General features: G+C 37.4%; 1 protein-coding gene across 1 annotated transcript in view; it reads left to right on the plus strand.

Annotated features, from left to right (window-relative positions):
* Positions 1–16,812, plus strand: part of STAG1 (STAG1 cohesin complex component) — a gene marked incomplete at both ends in the record, with an annotated part of 279,463 nt that overhangs the window by 155,892 nt on the left and 106,759 nt on the right. Inside the window, 3 exons of the mRNA XM_080695497.1 lie at positions 3,361–3,468; positions 9,464–9,578; positions 16,681–16,798. Of these exons, the coding sequence (XP_080551623.1) occupies positions 3,361–3,468; positions 9,464–9,578; positions 16,681–16,798 (341 nt within the window). The remainder of the gene's footprint in view (positions 1–3,360; positions 3,469–9,463; positions 9,579–16,680; positions 16,799–16,812) is intronic.

The raw sequence follows: 16,812 nt of genomic DNA on the forward strand, positions 1-16,812 counted from the left end.
AGGCTCCAATCCCAGCTTTGCTGTGTCCGTCACCGGCTTCATCCCTCGACAGGCTCCAATCCGAGCACCCTCTTCGCCCAACCAATTGTCCCACGTTCTCGAGGGTGCGTGTTGGTAACATTCTGCCTCTGGGGTTATTATTTCAAAGGTTCCAGGTGTAATGCATCAGATCTCTGCCTCCCCTGAGTACTGGCCACTGCCATTGCCACTGCCTCCACCATTTCAAATCCTTCCCAATCTCTTTTTCCATTCTGAATGTTGTCCAGTGTTCCTAAGCATGCGTGACGGTAGCATTCGACATTTGGTGTAATTTCTCCAAAAAAATAAGGTTGGTAGGATCCGATTTCTGCTTCTCCTGAATATAAGTCTCCACCACCATCGCAGAGACTGCTTTCAACACTGCCTTTCTCCTTGGTCTCCGCTAAACTCTCTCCTTACAGGTGATGTCCAAGATTCTTAACAATATAGAGAAACAGCAGTCCTCCTTCATGGGGAATTTTTCCATGAGTTCCAGTGCATTTGGATAAGTTTTGTCTGCATCTCCAGTGTCCTGGCATCCACCATGGCTTTCTTAACTCCTCTCCGATATTTTTCCTTTTTCTTTTTCTTTTCCTTTTTTTTTTTTTTTTTTTTTTAATAAGAGAAGACAGTATATGTGGTTTGAGGAGGTAGTAGGATCAGGCACTCAGTAGCACTGTGATCTGGTCAGTTTCCCCATGGGTCCAGCGTGCTCCGCACTACTACCCCCGGGACCCAGCATCTTACTGTGCCCAGCTTCTTCAGGGGTCTGGCGTGCTACGCGCGGTCCGGCCCGGGGCCCAGAGTCCCGCGACCCTGGCCCCAGCTGGCGTGTCCCGCACGACCCGCCCAGCCTGGGACCCAGGGTCAAAATGTCTTATTTTAAAAGTACATTTGAAGCTGGGCATGATGGTGCACGCTTGTAATCCCAGTACTTGGGAGGCTGAGGCAGGAGGATCTCAGGTTCTCAGCAGCCTCAGCTACTTAGTGAGGCCCTCTGCAACTTACTGAGACTGTCTCTCAAAATAAAGAATTAAAAATAGGGCTGGGAGTTATAATGCCCCTGAGTTCAATCCCTCGTACCACAAAAATAAACAAATAAAGGTAAATTTATAGCACTCTAGCTGTATAGAATGTCCTAATGCATTTGGTACATTGGTGCATTTGTGGATTCCTCATAGATCTTGCTGTAGAAATTTCTTAGTATGGTTGCCCAGAGTAGATAGTGCCTCCTCTGACTGTTTGCTTTGTGACAAACTCCTAGCTTTCAGTTTCTATGTGGGAGTCATTTGCCTTATTGGGCAGAGTCTTAAAACTATTCAGGCAGGCTCATTTTCAGTATATCCCATACATAGCCTACAGGAAATCAAGACCATTTGTGGATGAAGGAAGTACCACTCATTCCCTGGTAGCCCTCTCATGTCTGCTACTCTAGACAGCTCTAGTCAGCCTTTATCTTTAGAACTCATTAAGCCTGCACCACAGACGAGTTCCCAAACCTTGTAATTATAAGGAATTTTCATAGTTCTTTGAAATTTGATGTTTCAAGTGAGCTTGGGGAAGAGGTTTCAGGGTACCACAGCGCTCTCTGAAAGAAATGCTCTCCTCCATTGGCATTGCTCAGTCTCCTAGTCTCTAGTTACTACTTGCTGGCCATGGGTGAGGAGCGTAGCCCCACTCCCCTGTCCTTGTGGCACGTGCACAAAACCATCTGTCTTTGGGGGTGCATGTAAGATCTCTACCAACTCTCACAAAGGACAGTTAGACTCACATTGAACATCTTGTAAATTACTTTACGTTCTTATTCTGTCCATCTTTTTATTCTCTAACTTTTGTTATTTTCTTATTTATGAACGTAAATTCCAGAGATAACATATTAAATTATATTTTTATGACTTTATTCTGGGGGCATTATCCAATTTGACTGATGATGACATGTAAAGTCCTCCTTACAATTTTATAAATACAATGTGGGCCAGATAGACAATTGTGCTTTAAGCAAAGAGCCTCTGGATATAATTTGTCCCATTTCCTTGGCGATCTTAAAACCTGTCTTTCTCAAATGTAATCTCAACCCTGAGGATATGGAATAGGTGGATAGGCAAAGTTAGTTCATGGGCTAGTCAATCTGCCTACACCTATGGTTAATTTCCCCCACCCACTGGCAGTCCTGATGTTACAGGATTGTATCACTACACTGTCTATCTTCCTCAGAGTTTTAGGACAGCCATTTTTTGAGGAGGAGAAAAGAATATATTTAAAAAATTCTTTTAACTGACCTCATCCTTGACATCCAGTAACTTTTCAGTCAGGGTGACAGTTTCTCCCTCATTGTGATGCACTTTTTTTTTGCTGATAGAATTGTTCTAATTTTGTTTATTTGATAGATTCCTAATCCTCATCCCAGCTTCTGAGACATCTCTAGGTGTGAATCTTGGGGCACAAGTTTATACTCCTTCTTAAGGACCTGTATGTTCCAAGAATTCTGTATCTCATCTAGTTGTTGTAAATCCATAAATTGTGTCAGATATTTAAAAGTACATTAATAATCTAGGCATGGTGGCATATGCCTGTAATCTCAGTACTTGAAAGACTCAAACAGGAGGATCATAGGTTTGAAGCCAGCAAAGTATAGCAACTTAAGGAGACCCTGTTTGTTTCAAAGTAAAAAGAAAACAGGGCTTGGGGTATAGCTCAGATACAGACACCCAATACCACACACAAAAAAAAATTTAAATGAAAACTTGAATAGTCACAAAATGGATGTTTCTTTTTTGGGAAAAATAGTTTAAAATGCATTGGGGTCAACTAAAAAATGATACTAACTTTAAGAATATATGAATGGAAAAGTAGGAAAGTTGTCTTAATAAAGATATGTTTGTTACTAAAGAATCCATTTATTTTGTTAGAAGACTAAATGATTTAAGTATAGTGATAAAATGTAATTTAAAAGATGTAATTCTGAAAAGAAGAGTTACATAGCATAGTAATTTAACTCTGTGAAATAAAGACAGATATATGCCTAGAGCATATCAACAAAAACCTCAGGCACATTTAAAGAACTTGAGCTAATTTGAACTAATACACATCCCAAGATAATAGTTATTATTTGTGGACATATGTGAGTAGGAAAATTGTATGAGTTTTATTTTCCTCTTATTTTTCTGTATATTCTGAATGTTTTATAATATGTCTTTTGTAGTTCAGGGGAAATAATACTTTCAAAGTAAGATAAAAGAGAAAATAAAAACCAATGTGCCTTTAGCTTTTATTACAAACTTTTAAAAACCATAATAAAGGTAGAACTTAAAGTAAGTATTTGTTGCTTTCTGAATTTTTCAGTGGAAGTGAAGAAGCCCTTTCCAATGAAGACTGTGAAAATGTTTACCACCTGGTGTACTCAGCACATCGCCCTGTTGCTGTGGCAGCTGGAGAATTCCTTCATAAAAAGTAAATTAGCTATTTTTGAAACCAAGTTTTATTTTTACTTTTTTTTGTGTGTGGTATGGGGGTGGAACCCAGGGGCTTTTCTGCCTCTGAGCTGTACTCCCAGACCTATTTTCTTTATACTTTATTTGGAAACAGGTCTCACTAAGTTGCTGAGAGCCTCACTAAGTAGCTGAGCCTGGCTTAGAACCTGTGCGATCCTCTTGTTTCAGCCTCCCAAGCACGGGGATTACAAGCGTGTGCCACCACGCCCGGCCACTTTTACATTTTGTTTTGTTGTTTTGTTTAGTAGAAGCGAGTAGTAGTCACAGAACATGGGTCTTAAAGTGTCCATCTTTCACTTCTGTGGGTGGCTGCAGTAGCCATACCGCCAGTGTGCACATTATGACCAGCCCTGGGAATGGTACACCTCATGACCTATTCCTTTCAGAACCTGAAATCTGAAGGGGCGCTCCTCAGCTGGGGCTGAGTGGAGGCTGAGGTCACTGGAGGTGTTCATAAAAGCTCCCCAAGGAAGGATAATTCATCTTACTACATCTTTTCTTTTTTTCTTTTCTTTTAAAGTTCTGAGTTCTATTCAGGCATAGTGGTTCATGCTGATAATCCTAAATCTAGGCAAGCTGAGACAAGAGGATCACAGGTTTGGGACCAGCCTCAGCAATTTAGCCTGACTCTCTACCATTTAATGAGATCCTAATAGGCTTGGGCATGTAGCTCAGAGGTATAGAACACCCGTGGCCTGAATCCCCAGTACCACAAAAAAATGAGGGGGAGTGTAGCTTAGAGATAGAAAGCCCCTGGGTTCAATCTCCAGTACCAGAAAAATAAAAAAAAGTTCCGAGTGCTGATCTTACCTTTTTAGCATATATATATATATATATATATATATATATATATATATATATATATATATATATATATATATATATATTTGTGTGTGTGTGTGTGTGTGTGTGTGGTACTAGGGGTGGAACCAAGGGGCTTTTCTACCTCTGGGCTATACTCCCAGATCTATTTTATACTTTATTTGGAAACAGGGTCTCACTAAGTTGCTGAGAGCCTCACTCAGTAGCTGAGGCTGGCTTCGAACCTATGCGATCCTCCTGTCTCAGCCTCCCAAGTGCTAGGATTACAAGTGTGCGCCACCACGCCCAGCCTACCATTTATAATTTAAATGTGAAGTCGTATGGTCTTCAAAATACTTCCAATTTTCTTCCTGTTTTTCCCCCATTCACCATTGGGATAATGATTATTTTAATCAGTAATCTCTAATAATTCTGAAAGCTATATATAGAGGTACAGTTTAAATTTTTTTAATTTCATCTGTTTAGACAAATTTATAAACTAATGAATTTATGATAATAAACAATGTTTATAATTTACTGTATATATTTTATAATTTACTATTCAATTCATTCTTATATTATAAACATACTTTTTATTTTTGTATGTATCTTTCTTATTTATTTATTTATTTATTTATTTATTTATTTATTTATTTATTGGTGGTACTGGAGATGGAACCCTTCTACCTCCAAGATACACTCCCAGACCTATTTTTACATGTTTTTTAAATTTAGAAACAGAGTCTCCTAAGCCAGCAAAGCTGGCTTCGAACCTGCAGGACCCTCCTGTCTCTGCCTCCCAAGCATGGGGATTACAAACATGCACCACCACGCCCGAAGTTATTTTTGTTTTAATCATGGCTTAACTTAGTGGCTTTGATTACTGGAAGATCAACCTAAGTGCCCATTACATGTGCCAACTTTGTTACTTAAAATCAAACATACTGGGGACTGAACCCCAGAGGCATTCTACTGCTGAGGTTGTTCTCAAACATGTGAGGCTCCTGTCTCAGCCTCCTAAGTACTGGGAGGCTCCTAAGTAAGGGATTGCAGGTGTATCCACCATGCCCAACTACATGTACTAACTTGGGGTTATGCTGAAGCACAGATGTTAGTGATTCTTATGCCAACTATTGGACATGATGATTAACTGAGACAGTGAACAGGCCTGTGCCTTCATTTAGTATCTGCATCTCAGGGCTGCAACAATAAATTGTTCTCTACTCAAAATGGAAAAAAAAATTTTCTGTGTGAATTTGTGAATTTCTTCTTAAATGGAAGTCAACTACTAGTGCATGCTGATAGAAAAAAAACAGAGTTTCTAGGCATGACTTACATAATATATTGAATTTACCAGTCGATGGCTAATAAAAAATATATAATTTATATATTCGTCTTGGGACATTGTAACTAATAGCAAGGCTATATTGTAGTTTTAACTTCCTTTTTCAGGATTATTATTATTCTACTTAGTCACTTTTGAACTTTTCAAATAATTTTGTGTTTTTAAAAAGAATTTATTGCATCTATAACTTCCAGGAAAAAAATAAAAGATGTTGGATCTCTAGGAAAGAGAACATAAACTGTAGCACTTAGTTAGAAAGAGACCATACATATTTATTCTATCTAATTGTATGAGAAAGTTTGAAATATTTGCTAAAAATTTTAAAGTGGAATAGTTTACATAAAATTTCAGAAGAATAAACATTTTTTGTGTGAAAATGAAGCCAGTTCCTATGCAAATAAATGAAGGTTTCCTTCATAAACCAATTTTAGACTCCTCGTGGAGAATTCACATTTTAATACCTTTTGTTTAAGCTGGGGATGGTTGCACACACTTTTAATCCCAGTACTTAGGAGGCTGAGACAGGAGGATCACACCTTAGAAAACAGCCTTGGCAGCTTAACCAGACCATGAATCCAAATAAATAAAATCGGGCTGGGGGTATAACTTGGAGGTAAAATGTCTCTGGGTTCAATCCCTAGTACTACAGGAAAAGGAAAAACGTTTTTGTTGTTGTTGTTGTTGTTGTTTTTCTTTTTGTGTATGTGTCTGTGTGTGCTACTAGAGTTTGAACCCAGGGCATTCTACCCCTAAGCTACACCCCCAACTCTACTTTTCAGGTTTTTTGTTTGTTTGTTTTGTTTTGTTTGGTGGTACTAGGGATGGAACCCTTCTACCTCTGGGCTACACTCCCAGACCTATTTTTATATTTTTTATTTGGAAACAGGGTCTCTTAAACCAGCGAGGCTGGCTTCGAACCTGTGTAATCCTCCTGTCTCCACCTCTAAAGCGCAGGGATTACAAGCGTGCACCACCACGCTTTTTTTTTTTTTTTTTTTAAACAGGGTCTCACTGAGTTGAAAACATCCGCGCTAATTAGCTCAGGATCATTCAGTCTCCGCCTCCCAAATGCCGGGATTACAGGCAGGCTCCACCATGCCCATCCCAGCCTCTATTTGATTTTTAATGACTACTCTCAGCATTTTCTGCCATTTCATAATCATATTTTAAAATCTTAATGAGTAAACTATAGAGCACCCTTCACGAGTTCCATTTGCGCAGGCATGCTAGTGCACACATTGTCTTATTTTCATAGCTATGCATAATCTCAAGTAACCATACAAAAAGCAGTAAGACGTAACTGAAATGAATATTTTACTCTGCCATCTAATCTGAAAATCTACTGGTGTGTTTCTGGGTGCAGTGGGTGTGCTATTGGAGATTGAACCCAGGGACATTCTACCTCCAGCCCTATTTTTTTTTTTTTTTTAACAGGACCTCATTAAGTTATGGAAGACTTGCTAAGTTTCTGGGGCTGACCTCAATCTTGATCCTTCTGTCACAGCTTCTCAAGGACTGGGATTACAGGTGTGCTCCACCACACCTGGCTACATTTTTAACATTTAAGACAGGCATGGTGACACACACTTAAAATCCCAGTGATTGGGAGGCCGAGACAGGAGAATTGCAGGTTCATGGCCAGCCTTTACAACTAGTGAGACCTTATTTTAAAAAAAAAGTTATGGGGTATAGCTTCTAGGTCGAATGACCCTGAATTCAATCTCCTGTACACAGAAAGGAAGGGAGGGAGGGAGGTAAGGTGGGTGGGTGGGTAACCTAAGCTAATTTTTCAGTCTTTATATATAATCCAGTTATCCACATTGGTATAGTTTAATTAAGAGCCCTCGTACTTTCCATTTGACACCCCATTGAAAGCCACCCAAAGCAAAGCATGTGACAGCTCTGTATACACAGCTTCACTGGAAGACGTACTCCTTGCCCAACCACAGACCTCAACCTGTCTGTCGTTATTTTCTACTTAGGATCGATTCGTTTTGATGTCACATGAAATGATTCTCATTTTGTTTGGTTATTTAGCCTTTTATTTCAGAAGCCCACTCAGACTTCATGTATGAACCAGCCGATGCTAACTGCCTGTCCGACTTCCTTTTCCTTTATAAACCCTGCATCTGCGTGTGTCTGTCTGTCTGCCAGGTCTCTAACCACCTGAGTGGGAGCTCCAGATCAGAGGTTTTGTCCTTGTTCACTGCTGTGTCCCTTCTGCCGAGTGCCGGACTGGGAGTAGGGCCATTAGCAGTCTTAGCAGAATAAATCTATTTGACAAATTACATTTTCAGATCATTTCTTACTAAATTTTACAAGTTTGTAATTAAATATTTTTATAAGTATTCATGTCATTTTACTGAAAACAATTTGGATCTGAGTACTCCTTATAAATTGCAGGCTACAGGCCAAAAAATGCAAAAAACACTTATTTAAAAGTACGAATTTCTGTAAAATCAGTATTTAAAAAAATAGAGATCAATTTATTACTTTTTTTTTTTTTTTTTTTTTTTTTTTTTTTTGCGGGTCGGGATGGAACCCAGGAGCATTCAACCTCCGAGCTACACTCCAGCCCTATTTTTTATTCTTTATTTTGAAACAGGATCTCACTGAGTTGCGGAGGGCCTCACTAAGTAGCTGAGGCTGTCCACGAACCATGATCCTCCTGTCTCAGCCTCCCGAAAGCTGGGATTCCAGCATGCACCACTATGCCTGGCTAAAATAAAGACCAATTTAAAATTACAAGGCTGTGGATTAGCTCAGTGACAGGATGCTTGCCTAGCATGCATGAAGCCCTGTGTTCACTCCTAAGCACCACCAAAAATTAAAAAAAAGTTTGAGGCTATGTGTGTTTCCAGCACCAAAAATAAAAAGCACCACCAAAATAAAGTTTCCTTATGCACATATGTCAGTGCGTGTGCGTGTGTGTGTGTGTGTGTGTGCGCGCGCGCGTATGTGAAAACACACCTTTTTGTTTTTGTTTTTTGGTACTAGCAATTGAACCCAGAGACATTTTATCTCTGAACTGCTATATCCCCAGCCCTATTGCATTTTTTGTTTTGAAATAGGGTCACACTAAGTTGCTCACAGAACTGCTGAGGCTGGCCTCAAAACTGCAATCCTCCTGTCTCAGCCTCCCAAGTACAGAAATTACAGGCATATTTTATGTTTGGTTGTACTGTATAATAATATTCAGATCTAACTTTTTTTATTTTTATATTTTTAGCTATACAGACACCATTAACCAGGCGAGATGGTTTATGCCCATGATCCCAGTGTTTGGAAGACAGGCATAGTAGTAGGCTTGAGGCCAGCATTCAATAATTTTTTAAAAAATCTTCTTCAAAATAAAAGGCCTGAGGGTATAGTTCAGAGTTAGAATGCCCCTGGGTTCAAGCCCTACTACCCCAGTGAAGGGAAGGGCAGACATCAGTTATGTATTTGTATTGACTTACATTAGTAATCTGATCTCAGATTTTTTTTAACATTGAAATCGTAATAAAAGTAAGTAAAAAAAGTTTCTGTATATTTATGTATGTTTGTGTGTTTATGTACATACACACATACACACACACACACACACACACACACACACATATATATATATATATGTAATCTTTTTATGTGTGTAGTACTGGGATTGAACCTAGGTGCATTCTATATCTAAGCTACACTCATAGCCCTGTTTATGTTTTCTTTTGCAACAGGGTTTTGCTAAGTTCTTTCATGTAGTGAGAGAGAGAAAAGACCAAAATTTATATCCAAATGAATCTTTAATGCTCTTTTTTTATATATATATTTCCAGGTTGTTTAGCAGACATGACCCACAAGCAGAGGAAGCGTTAGCAAAGAGAAGAGGAAGGAACAGTCCAAATGGGAACCTCATTAGGATGCTTGTTCTTTTCTTTCTTGAAAGTGAGGTAAAAATAATAATAGTAACAATTAACATAAATTTATTTTTACATACTACATGTTAAATTTATTGTTGAATTCATTGTAGTTATTATGTTTCCAATCTAATATAAACAAGCCTGCTTCTTAGCAGTTGCCTTCGTGAACTGCTTTGTTATGAAGTCAGTAGTCTGCCTTTTTGGGGGAGGAAATTCTGAACGTATATGTAACATGGATCAGCATTGACTACATATTAGTCATTGTTAAGATGTTATACTACTACAGTATTATAAGACTATAATTTTATTTTTCAGTTTATCTTGAATTTGCATCTATAAATAGTATTTTAAATTTTGTGAAAGTTCTCAAACTCTTTTAAATCATTAGTTATTTTGTTTGAAAATCATATTTAACAAGGAGAGAAAAAATGTAAATTCAGGTTTATGTTAGAATGTCAGAGAAGAGAATTTAAGATTCTGTGATTCTTTAATTAAAACTGGGTAGAGAAATGCAGAAACAAAACAGCTAGAGGATTGCATTTGAGTAAAGAACTTTTTTTTGTTTGTTTGTTTGTTTGTTTTTCTTCTTTTTTTTTGCGTGTCTGGGGATGGAACCCAGGGGCATTCGACCTCCGAGCTATACCCCCTGCCTTATTTTTTATTCTTTATTTTGAAACCAGGTCTCACTGAGTTACAGAAGGCCTCACTAAGTAGCTGAGGCTGTCCGCGAACCCTGATCCTCAGGTCTCAGCCTCCCAAATGCTGGGATTACAAGCGTGTGCCACCACGCCCACTGAGTAAAGAATGTTTTTAAGAATAGTTTTACTTGTGTGTACCAGTTGCCTGGAAATTCTGTTAAAATGCCAGTTCTGATACAGTGCTCTGGAGTGGCATCTGAGATTCTGCATCTCTAACGAGCTCCTTGGTGACGCCTGTGCTTTGTCAAAGACTATGTACTTAGTTAAGGTTGTGATTCGTTGTTTTTTTTAAAGCAAATTTGAACATATTATAGAATAAAATGCAAAATGTAAATTTTTAAGATACACCACTAAATACCAAGCAAATATCACACTTGCAATAGATAACACATTTTAAATTATACTAAGCCCCCTTCAGTTTTAGAGGAATGGAATTAAAGAGTATTCTGCATCGTTGAAATCTTATACCAACAGTAGTTTCAAAACTTGATAGGGAAAAGAGACATGCAACTATTATTAAACTAGGGAATCTCATGATCTTGACTAATTGACCATTTAATTTGGTCATTAACTTATTAATGTAATTAATTAAGAAACTTGATTTCTGAAAGCATGAGGACTGACTTGATTTATTAAAAGGCATAAGAGCTTAGATTTAGACAGTTTATCTTTTATTTGAAGTAGTAATTTGTAATGTGTTACCGTTCTATTTTCAGCTGGCATTGCTATTCCTGTATTCACTGCTGTTTGCTAAAGTATTTCAACAGTATTAAAATATATTTCCCACTTCCCTTGTATGCCATTTCTGTCAGCTGCAAAACCAACTAACTACAAATCATATTTAAGGGATTCTGGTTGATTCGTGATTGTTATATTGGCCTTTATGGTCTCCAGTGTTTCACAAGAAACACTTCTGTGAATATCTTTCTTCTTACTCTGTTTTACTTGTATATATTTGGAAATGAATGCTTATTGAAGCCATATTCTTATAGTACAATGGGATTTTAATTGTGTTTGATTGTGAGTTATTTTACATGTTAATTCATAAAATTTTAGTTAGACACATGAAATACTGAATTTAGAGACTTCAAAAATTATAAAGTAGACTGAGTTTATTTGATTGATGAGTTACAGATCACTTAATACTGGATTCACTAAACTAATTATCTGATTATCATTCATTGTTTTACTGGAATGTAAAATAAAAATGTTATAAAATATACAGTGCAGGAGAAGTTATGGCGATTAAGAAACTTACCTAAACTAGTTAATTTTTTGGTACTAAAATTTGTCATTTTTACGCTGCCACAACCTTTATGGCTGTTATTAATTTCATATGTTCAGGTACCGTACAATGTAGATGCATGCCAGTCAGTAGGATATGTGGTACTTGAATGTTACCAGTCCAGATCTACTTATAGGTGATGTAACCATCAAGTTTATTATACAAACTGTGATGCTCTTCATAGGGAGAAAGAAACTACTCATATGGTTCAGAACATTTTTGTACAATCTCAAAGTATAGTCACCCTCCTTACAGGAATATGGGGTAACAAGCTGTGACAGCCATTTAAGATAGAATTGACACCCAGCCATATTGTTGATACATCCAGGAACTCTCTCCAGAATATCCAATCTTTAGGAATCATTAGGGGTTTTTTTTTGCTTGTTTGCTTGCTTGCTTGGCTTGTTCATTTTGTTTATGTTCTTCAAGATTCACCAATGACTGGCTCTATTTCAACAGAGGTAAACAGTATAAGAGTACTTAGAAATTATAGGCTTAGCCAGGCATTGTGATGCACACCTGTAATCCCAGCGTTTGGAAGGCTAAAACAGGAGGATCTCAGACTCAAGGAAAGTCTCAGCAACCTAGTGAGACCCTGTTTCAAAAAACACGAAAGGGCTGGGGTTGGAGCTTGGAGGTAAAATGCCCCTGGGCTTAATCCCAACTATCACACACAGTAAAAATTAAACCAGAAACTATAGGCTTAATAAATTCAGTAGGTAAATTGTAAATGAATTATAAAAGGAATTACTACAGAGTTCTGTTATATTGTGAATTCCTTTAGTGTTTTTAACTGTCTGAAGAGAGGTAAGCAGACATTAAAAAGTGTCTTGAGATAAATATTAGAAGTAACCTTGAAACCAATTAGAGATAAATCAGAATATACCTAGAAAAATATAATTAAATCTTCAGGAAAATGAGATTAGTTTATGTTATATAAACCTAGAGGAAAGACTATAAAATAAATTATGCTTCCCTCTAGCAGGGTAGAAATTCACCTACATGTAAGCATAATAAGTTTAATACAATTTAACTTAACCATTGTCCCATACAGTGACTCTACCCACTAAGAACGACCCTTTTTGTTTATCTGATTCTTAAAGAATACTTGCAGGTACTTGGTCTTCACACATTTTTTATAAAATGATAACACCCAAAATCACTTTTAAAAAAAAATTATTTTCTTTTCTTTTTAGGTTCCTGTTTCTCTTCAATTCTAGGGTATTCGTATGTTTGTTTTCTTAGTAACCATTGAAAGTGCCTCAAGGCCTGCCTTCTGATAGCTTCATCTGCTAGTCTGGGTGAAGTGTCTGTGAAGGCCACTGTAGCCTTTTACCCTGACTTGATCATGTTGGAGGGTTTTATTCTTTTTCCTCAAACATGAATTTATCTGGTATTGCAATAAAACTTTGAGATCAGCAAGTTCTGTGGCTTGCAAGATCCTGAAGAAATTATGTCAAGCCAATCCCTGACTAACCATATTGTTCTGATTATTGTTACTAATTTTGGTGAATTTGAAACTCTTACCAGAAAATGAGCCAATGCATTATCTTGCTCTTCTGATGCACACATTGAAATTGAAACTACTGGTTATTGGTTTTATCAGAATTCATTCTATTGCACCACCACTTTACATTCTAAAAGGTGAGTAAAGTATCACAGAAGTTAGCATCTACCTTAAAAATATTGGCCACCATATACAAAATGTGTCATTCAAATGATGATGACATGCCAGAGCTAAATATTAACATGCCTTTTTTGTTTTAAGGCTTGGGGAAAAAAGTCATCCCTAAGAATATGATGTTAATGGATTTATAGTATTGATTTTTGCCATCACCTTCCCCACTGAGAACCTCAGACTAAATTAGTCAAAAAGAGGTATACTCATTTTGCCAGAACAGTGAGGAATCTGTGGAAACCATAAAGTAAATGGGGAAAACTGACTGAATTTCATTAGCACTACGTAACCATTGCCCCATAAGGCAAAAATAGGAAATCCCTTTTTTAATTTTTTTTTTTTGTATTTTTGGAAATTCCCTTTTAACTGAGATTTGCTGGAAGAACTTGGCAATACACTATGTAGCTGCCCTTTAGCTGAACTCATTTATCACTTTAGAACTGCTGGTCCAGGCATGTGGAATGTGTACACTGTGTCTGAGAAGCAAAATAGTGAATGTTTGGGTAATTTATATACTTTTTTGTAGTACTGGGGATTGAACCCAGGGTGGGTGTCCTATCTCTGAGGTACACCCCCAGCCCTTTTTCTTTTCATTTTGAAACAGGATCTCTCTATGTTGCTAAGACTGTCCTCAAACCTGTGATCTTATGTAAAAAATTTTGGTGAGCAAATAAACCCAGAACTTTAGAGCTTACCCTAAAAATATATAATTAATTAAGAAGTTAAAAGTAAATATATAAAAATTGTTTTTAAAATGTAAAATTATAATATTCAAGTTGAATAAAGGTTATGAAATCTGTTAATCTTGGCAATGGAAAATCAGAAAATAAAATTCTGAATAAGATAAATTTTTTGAGAATTTTAATTCTCAAAAAATATCACAAATAGAGCATAGAGAATAAAATGTCAGAAATATTTCCAACATTAGTAATCCCAGTAAATGCAACTGGATTAATATGCTCTATTATAAAGCAGACTGTCATTGGAGTAGCAATAAAGAAATAAAAAGTTGTATGCTGCTTATAAATACATCTTAGTCAAAACAACACAGGAAGTTTACAAGTTAGAGTATGCACAGGTGCTTTCAAAAGGAAGCAGGGCCAATATCTTAAAAATAAACCAGAATTAAAGACCCGAAGCATTGAGGGATAAAAAAGGGATATTTTATACTTTACCAGGTATAATTCACCAAAGATAAATTTTGAATATGTACCTAATCTATGACAGCGCATCTGCCTTTGAAGTGCGTGTGCATGCTCTGTGTATTCACTTTTAGCGGTGAATATGCCTAACAAAGTTTACCTCCTGAGTGTGCCTCTGGCCGCACTGTCGCGTGATGTCACTCATGATGCAGAAGCCATTCCTCAGGGTATGTGCTTTGCAAAGTTTGTAGATACTTTACTGCCAAGTTTTGCCCATGCTCTCTCCAGAGATGTTAATCAAGAGTATGCCATCTAGCTTTAATAGAATTCATTGGCAGACTGTGTGTGTGTGTGTGTGTGCGTGTGTGCGCGCGTGCATGTGTGCGCGCGCACTTTCTGAAGCATTTCTGGAGCCAGGGTGTTGGATTTAAAATGCAGTATAAATGAAATACAAAATTAAGGTTTAAAAAAAAAGGCAGAGCGTTAAACAAATTATCGAAACAGATAATCAACATTTAAGCCGGGCATGGTGGTGTATACTTGTAATCCCAGTACTTGAGACGAAGACAGGAAGGTCACAGGTTTAAGACCAGCCTCAGCAATTTACTAAGGCCCTCTGCAACTTAGTGAGACCCTGTTTCAAAATAGAAATAAAATAGGGGTGGGGGGATAGCTTGGATGTAAAATTAAAATTAAAATTCACATTTAAATTAAGAATATGATAGAATTTGGTGTGGTAAAGAAAACTAACTCACATACCACATATGCCAGTTTAACAGTAGATATATAAAGGTAGCTTCATACTTTGGGGGACTGCTTCTGATGAGAAAATCATTTTTTTATCACCTTAACTATATGCACATGTAACAAATAATAGTTAAGTGCTGAGAATGTAGTTCCTTGTAGAGTACTTTCCCAGGAAGTGTGAGGCCCTGGACACATACAAACACACACACAGTTGCATGAGATAATATTTACGCTTTCTATATGCTATTCACTCTTCTACTCTGCTTCATGTTTTGAAACCTGGGCTGAATGTATTAAATTAGCTAACTCAAAAAATGACTTGTAATTTATAGTTTGAAAAGCACAGAGCTTGAGGGTGGTTTAGCTGTGTATTGTGAGACACAAAGGTAGAAGCGTTTTTATACAGGGAGAAGAATTAATAGTCACAGAAAAATTGGAGCAATGCCAGCACCTTTTACTTAACCTCACCTGAAGAGCTTCTTTCTAATAGTATAGTATTCTCCAAAGTTTAATAAACAAAAAGTTCATTAAAGTTAAGTTAAAGTTCATTGGTGGAGAGTTTGGTCTAATGTGATAGATGAAGAACTTGAGTGTTTGTTTACTGTGGAAACATGAGTCAAAAGACCCATGGTATTTTTGTTTTGGCTTTGGGGGGTTCTTTTCTTTCTTTCTTTCTTTCTTTCTTTCTTTCTTTCTTTCTTTCTTTCTTTCAGTGGTGGTACTGGGGTTCCTGGAAACCCTTCTACCACCGGGCTACACTCCCAGACCTATTTCTATATTTTTTATTTGGAAACAGGGTCTCTTAAGCCAGCTTGGCTGGCTTCGAACCTGCGTAATCCTCCTGTCTCTGCCTCCCAAGCACAGGGATTACAAGTGTGCGCCACCATGCCCAGCAAAAGACCCATGGTTTTAAGAGGGCCTCACAAAATTGCTGAGGCTGGTTTTAAACCTGTGAAGACATTAATGGACAAAAGAAAATGAGGATGAGTTGAGGAATACATTGAATCAAATAGAAATGGTAGTAGAAAACAGGAAAGGGACTAACTTGCATTTTTACAGTGACTTTGATAGAGATGGGAAGTAAATTAGGCTAGTACCAGTCTTCCAAATGGAATTCTGAAAGTGATTGATTTTTTTTGAAAAGTTAAAAAGAGATGACCAGAACAGCCAAGAATGACCTGAAACCAGTTTAGAATTTCAGGAACTGTGCTATAAATGATGTCACAGAACTAGGAAATTAATTCTACATATTGTATCCACATTATTGGCAGTGGAATACGAATATATTATTCTCTTAGAATCATTAAGACCATGCCATTCAACTGTAAAGAAAATGGTCTGGGCGTGGTGGCGAAGACCGGTAACCCCAGTACCTAAGAAACAGACAGGCGAATGGCAAGGTTAAGACCAGCCTAAGCAATCTACTAATACCCTCAGACCTAGTAGGACTCCATTTCAAGGTCAGAAAGGCTGGTGGTATAACGCAGAGGTAGAATGCCTCTGGGTTCAATCCCCAGCACCATTAACAAAAAAGAAAGGTTTATTAAGTGTTCTTTAGTCACACTTGATTTGTTGATTTTAGTTACATGAACATGCAGCCTACTTGGTGGACAGTTTGTGGGAGAGCTCTCAAGAACTGCTGAAAGACTGGGAATGTATGACAGAGTTGCTGTTAGAAGAACCTGTTCAAGGAGAAGAAGGTACAGTATTTTGA

Source organism: Muscardinus avellanarius (genome assembly GCF_963383645.1).
Source record: "Muscardinus avellanarius genome assembly, chromosome: 5".
In the NCBI taxonomy this organism is placed as follows: Eukaryota; Metazoa; Chordata; class Mammalia; order Rodentia; family Gliridae; genus Muscardinus; species Muscardinus avellanarius.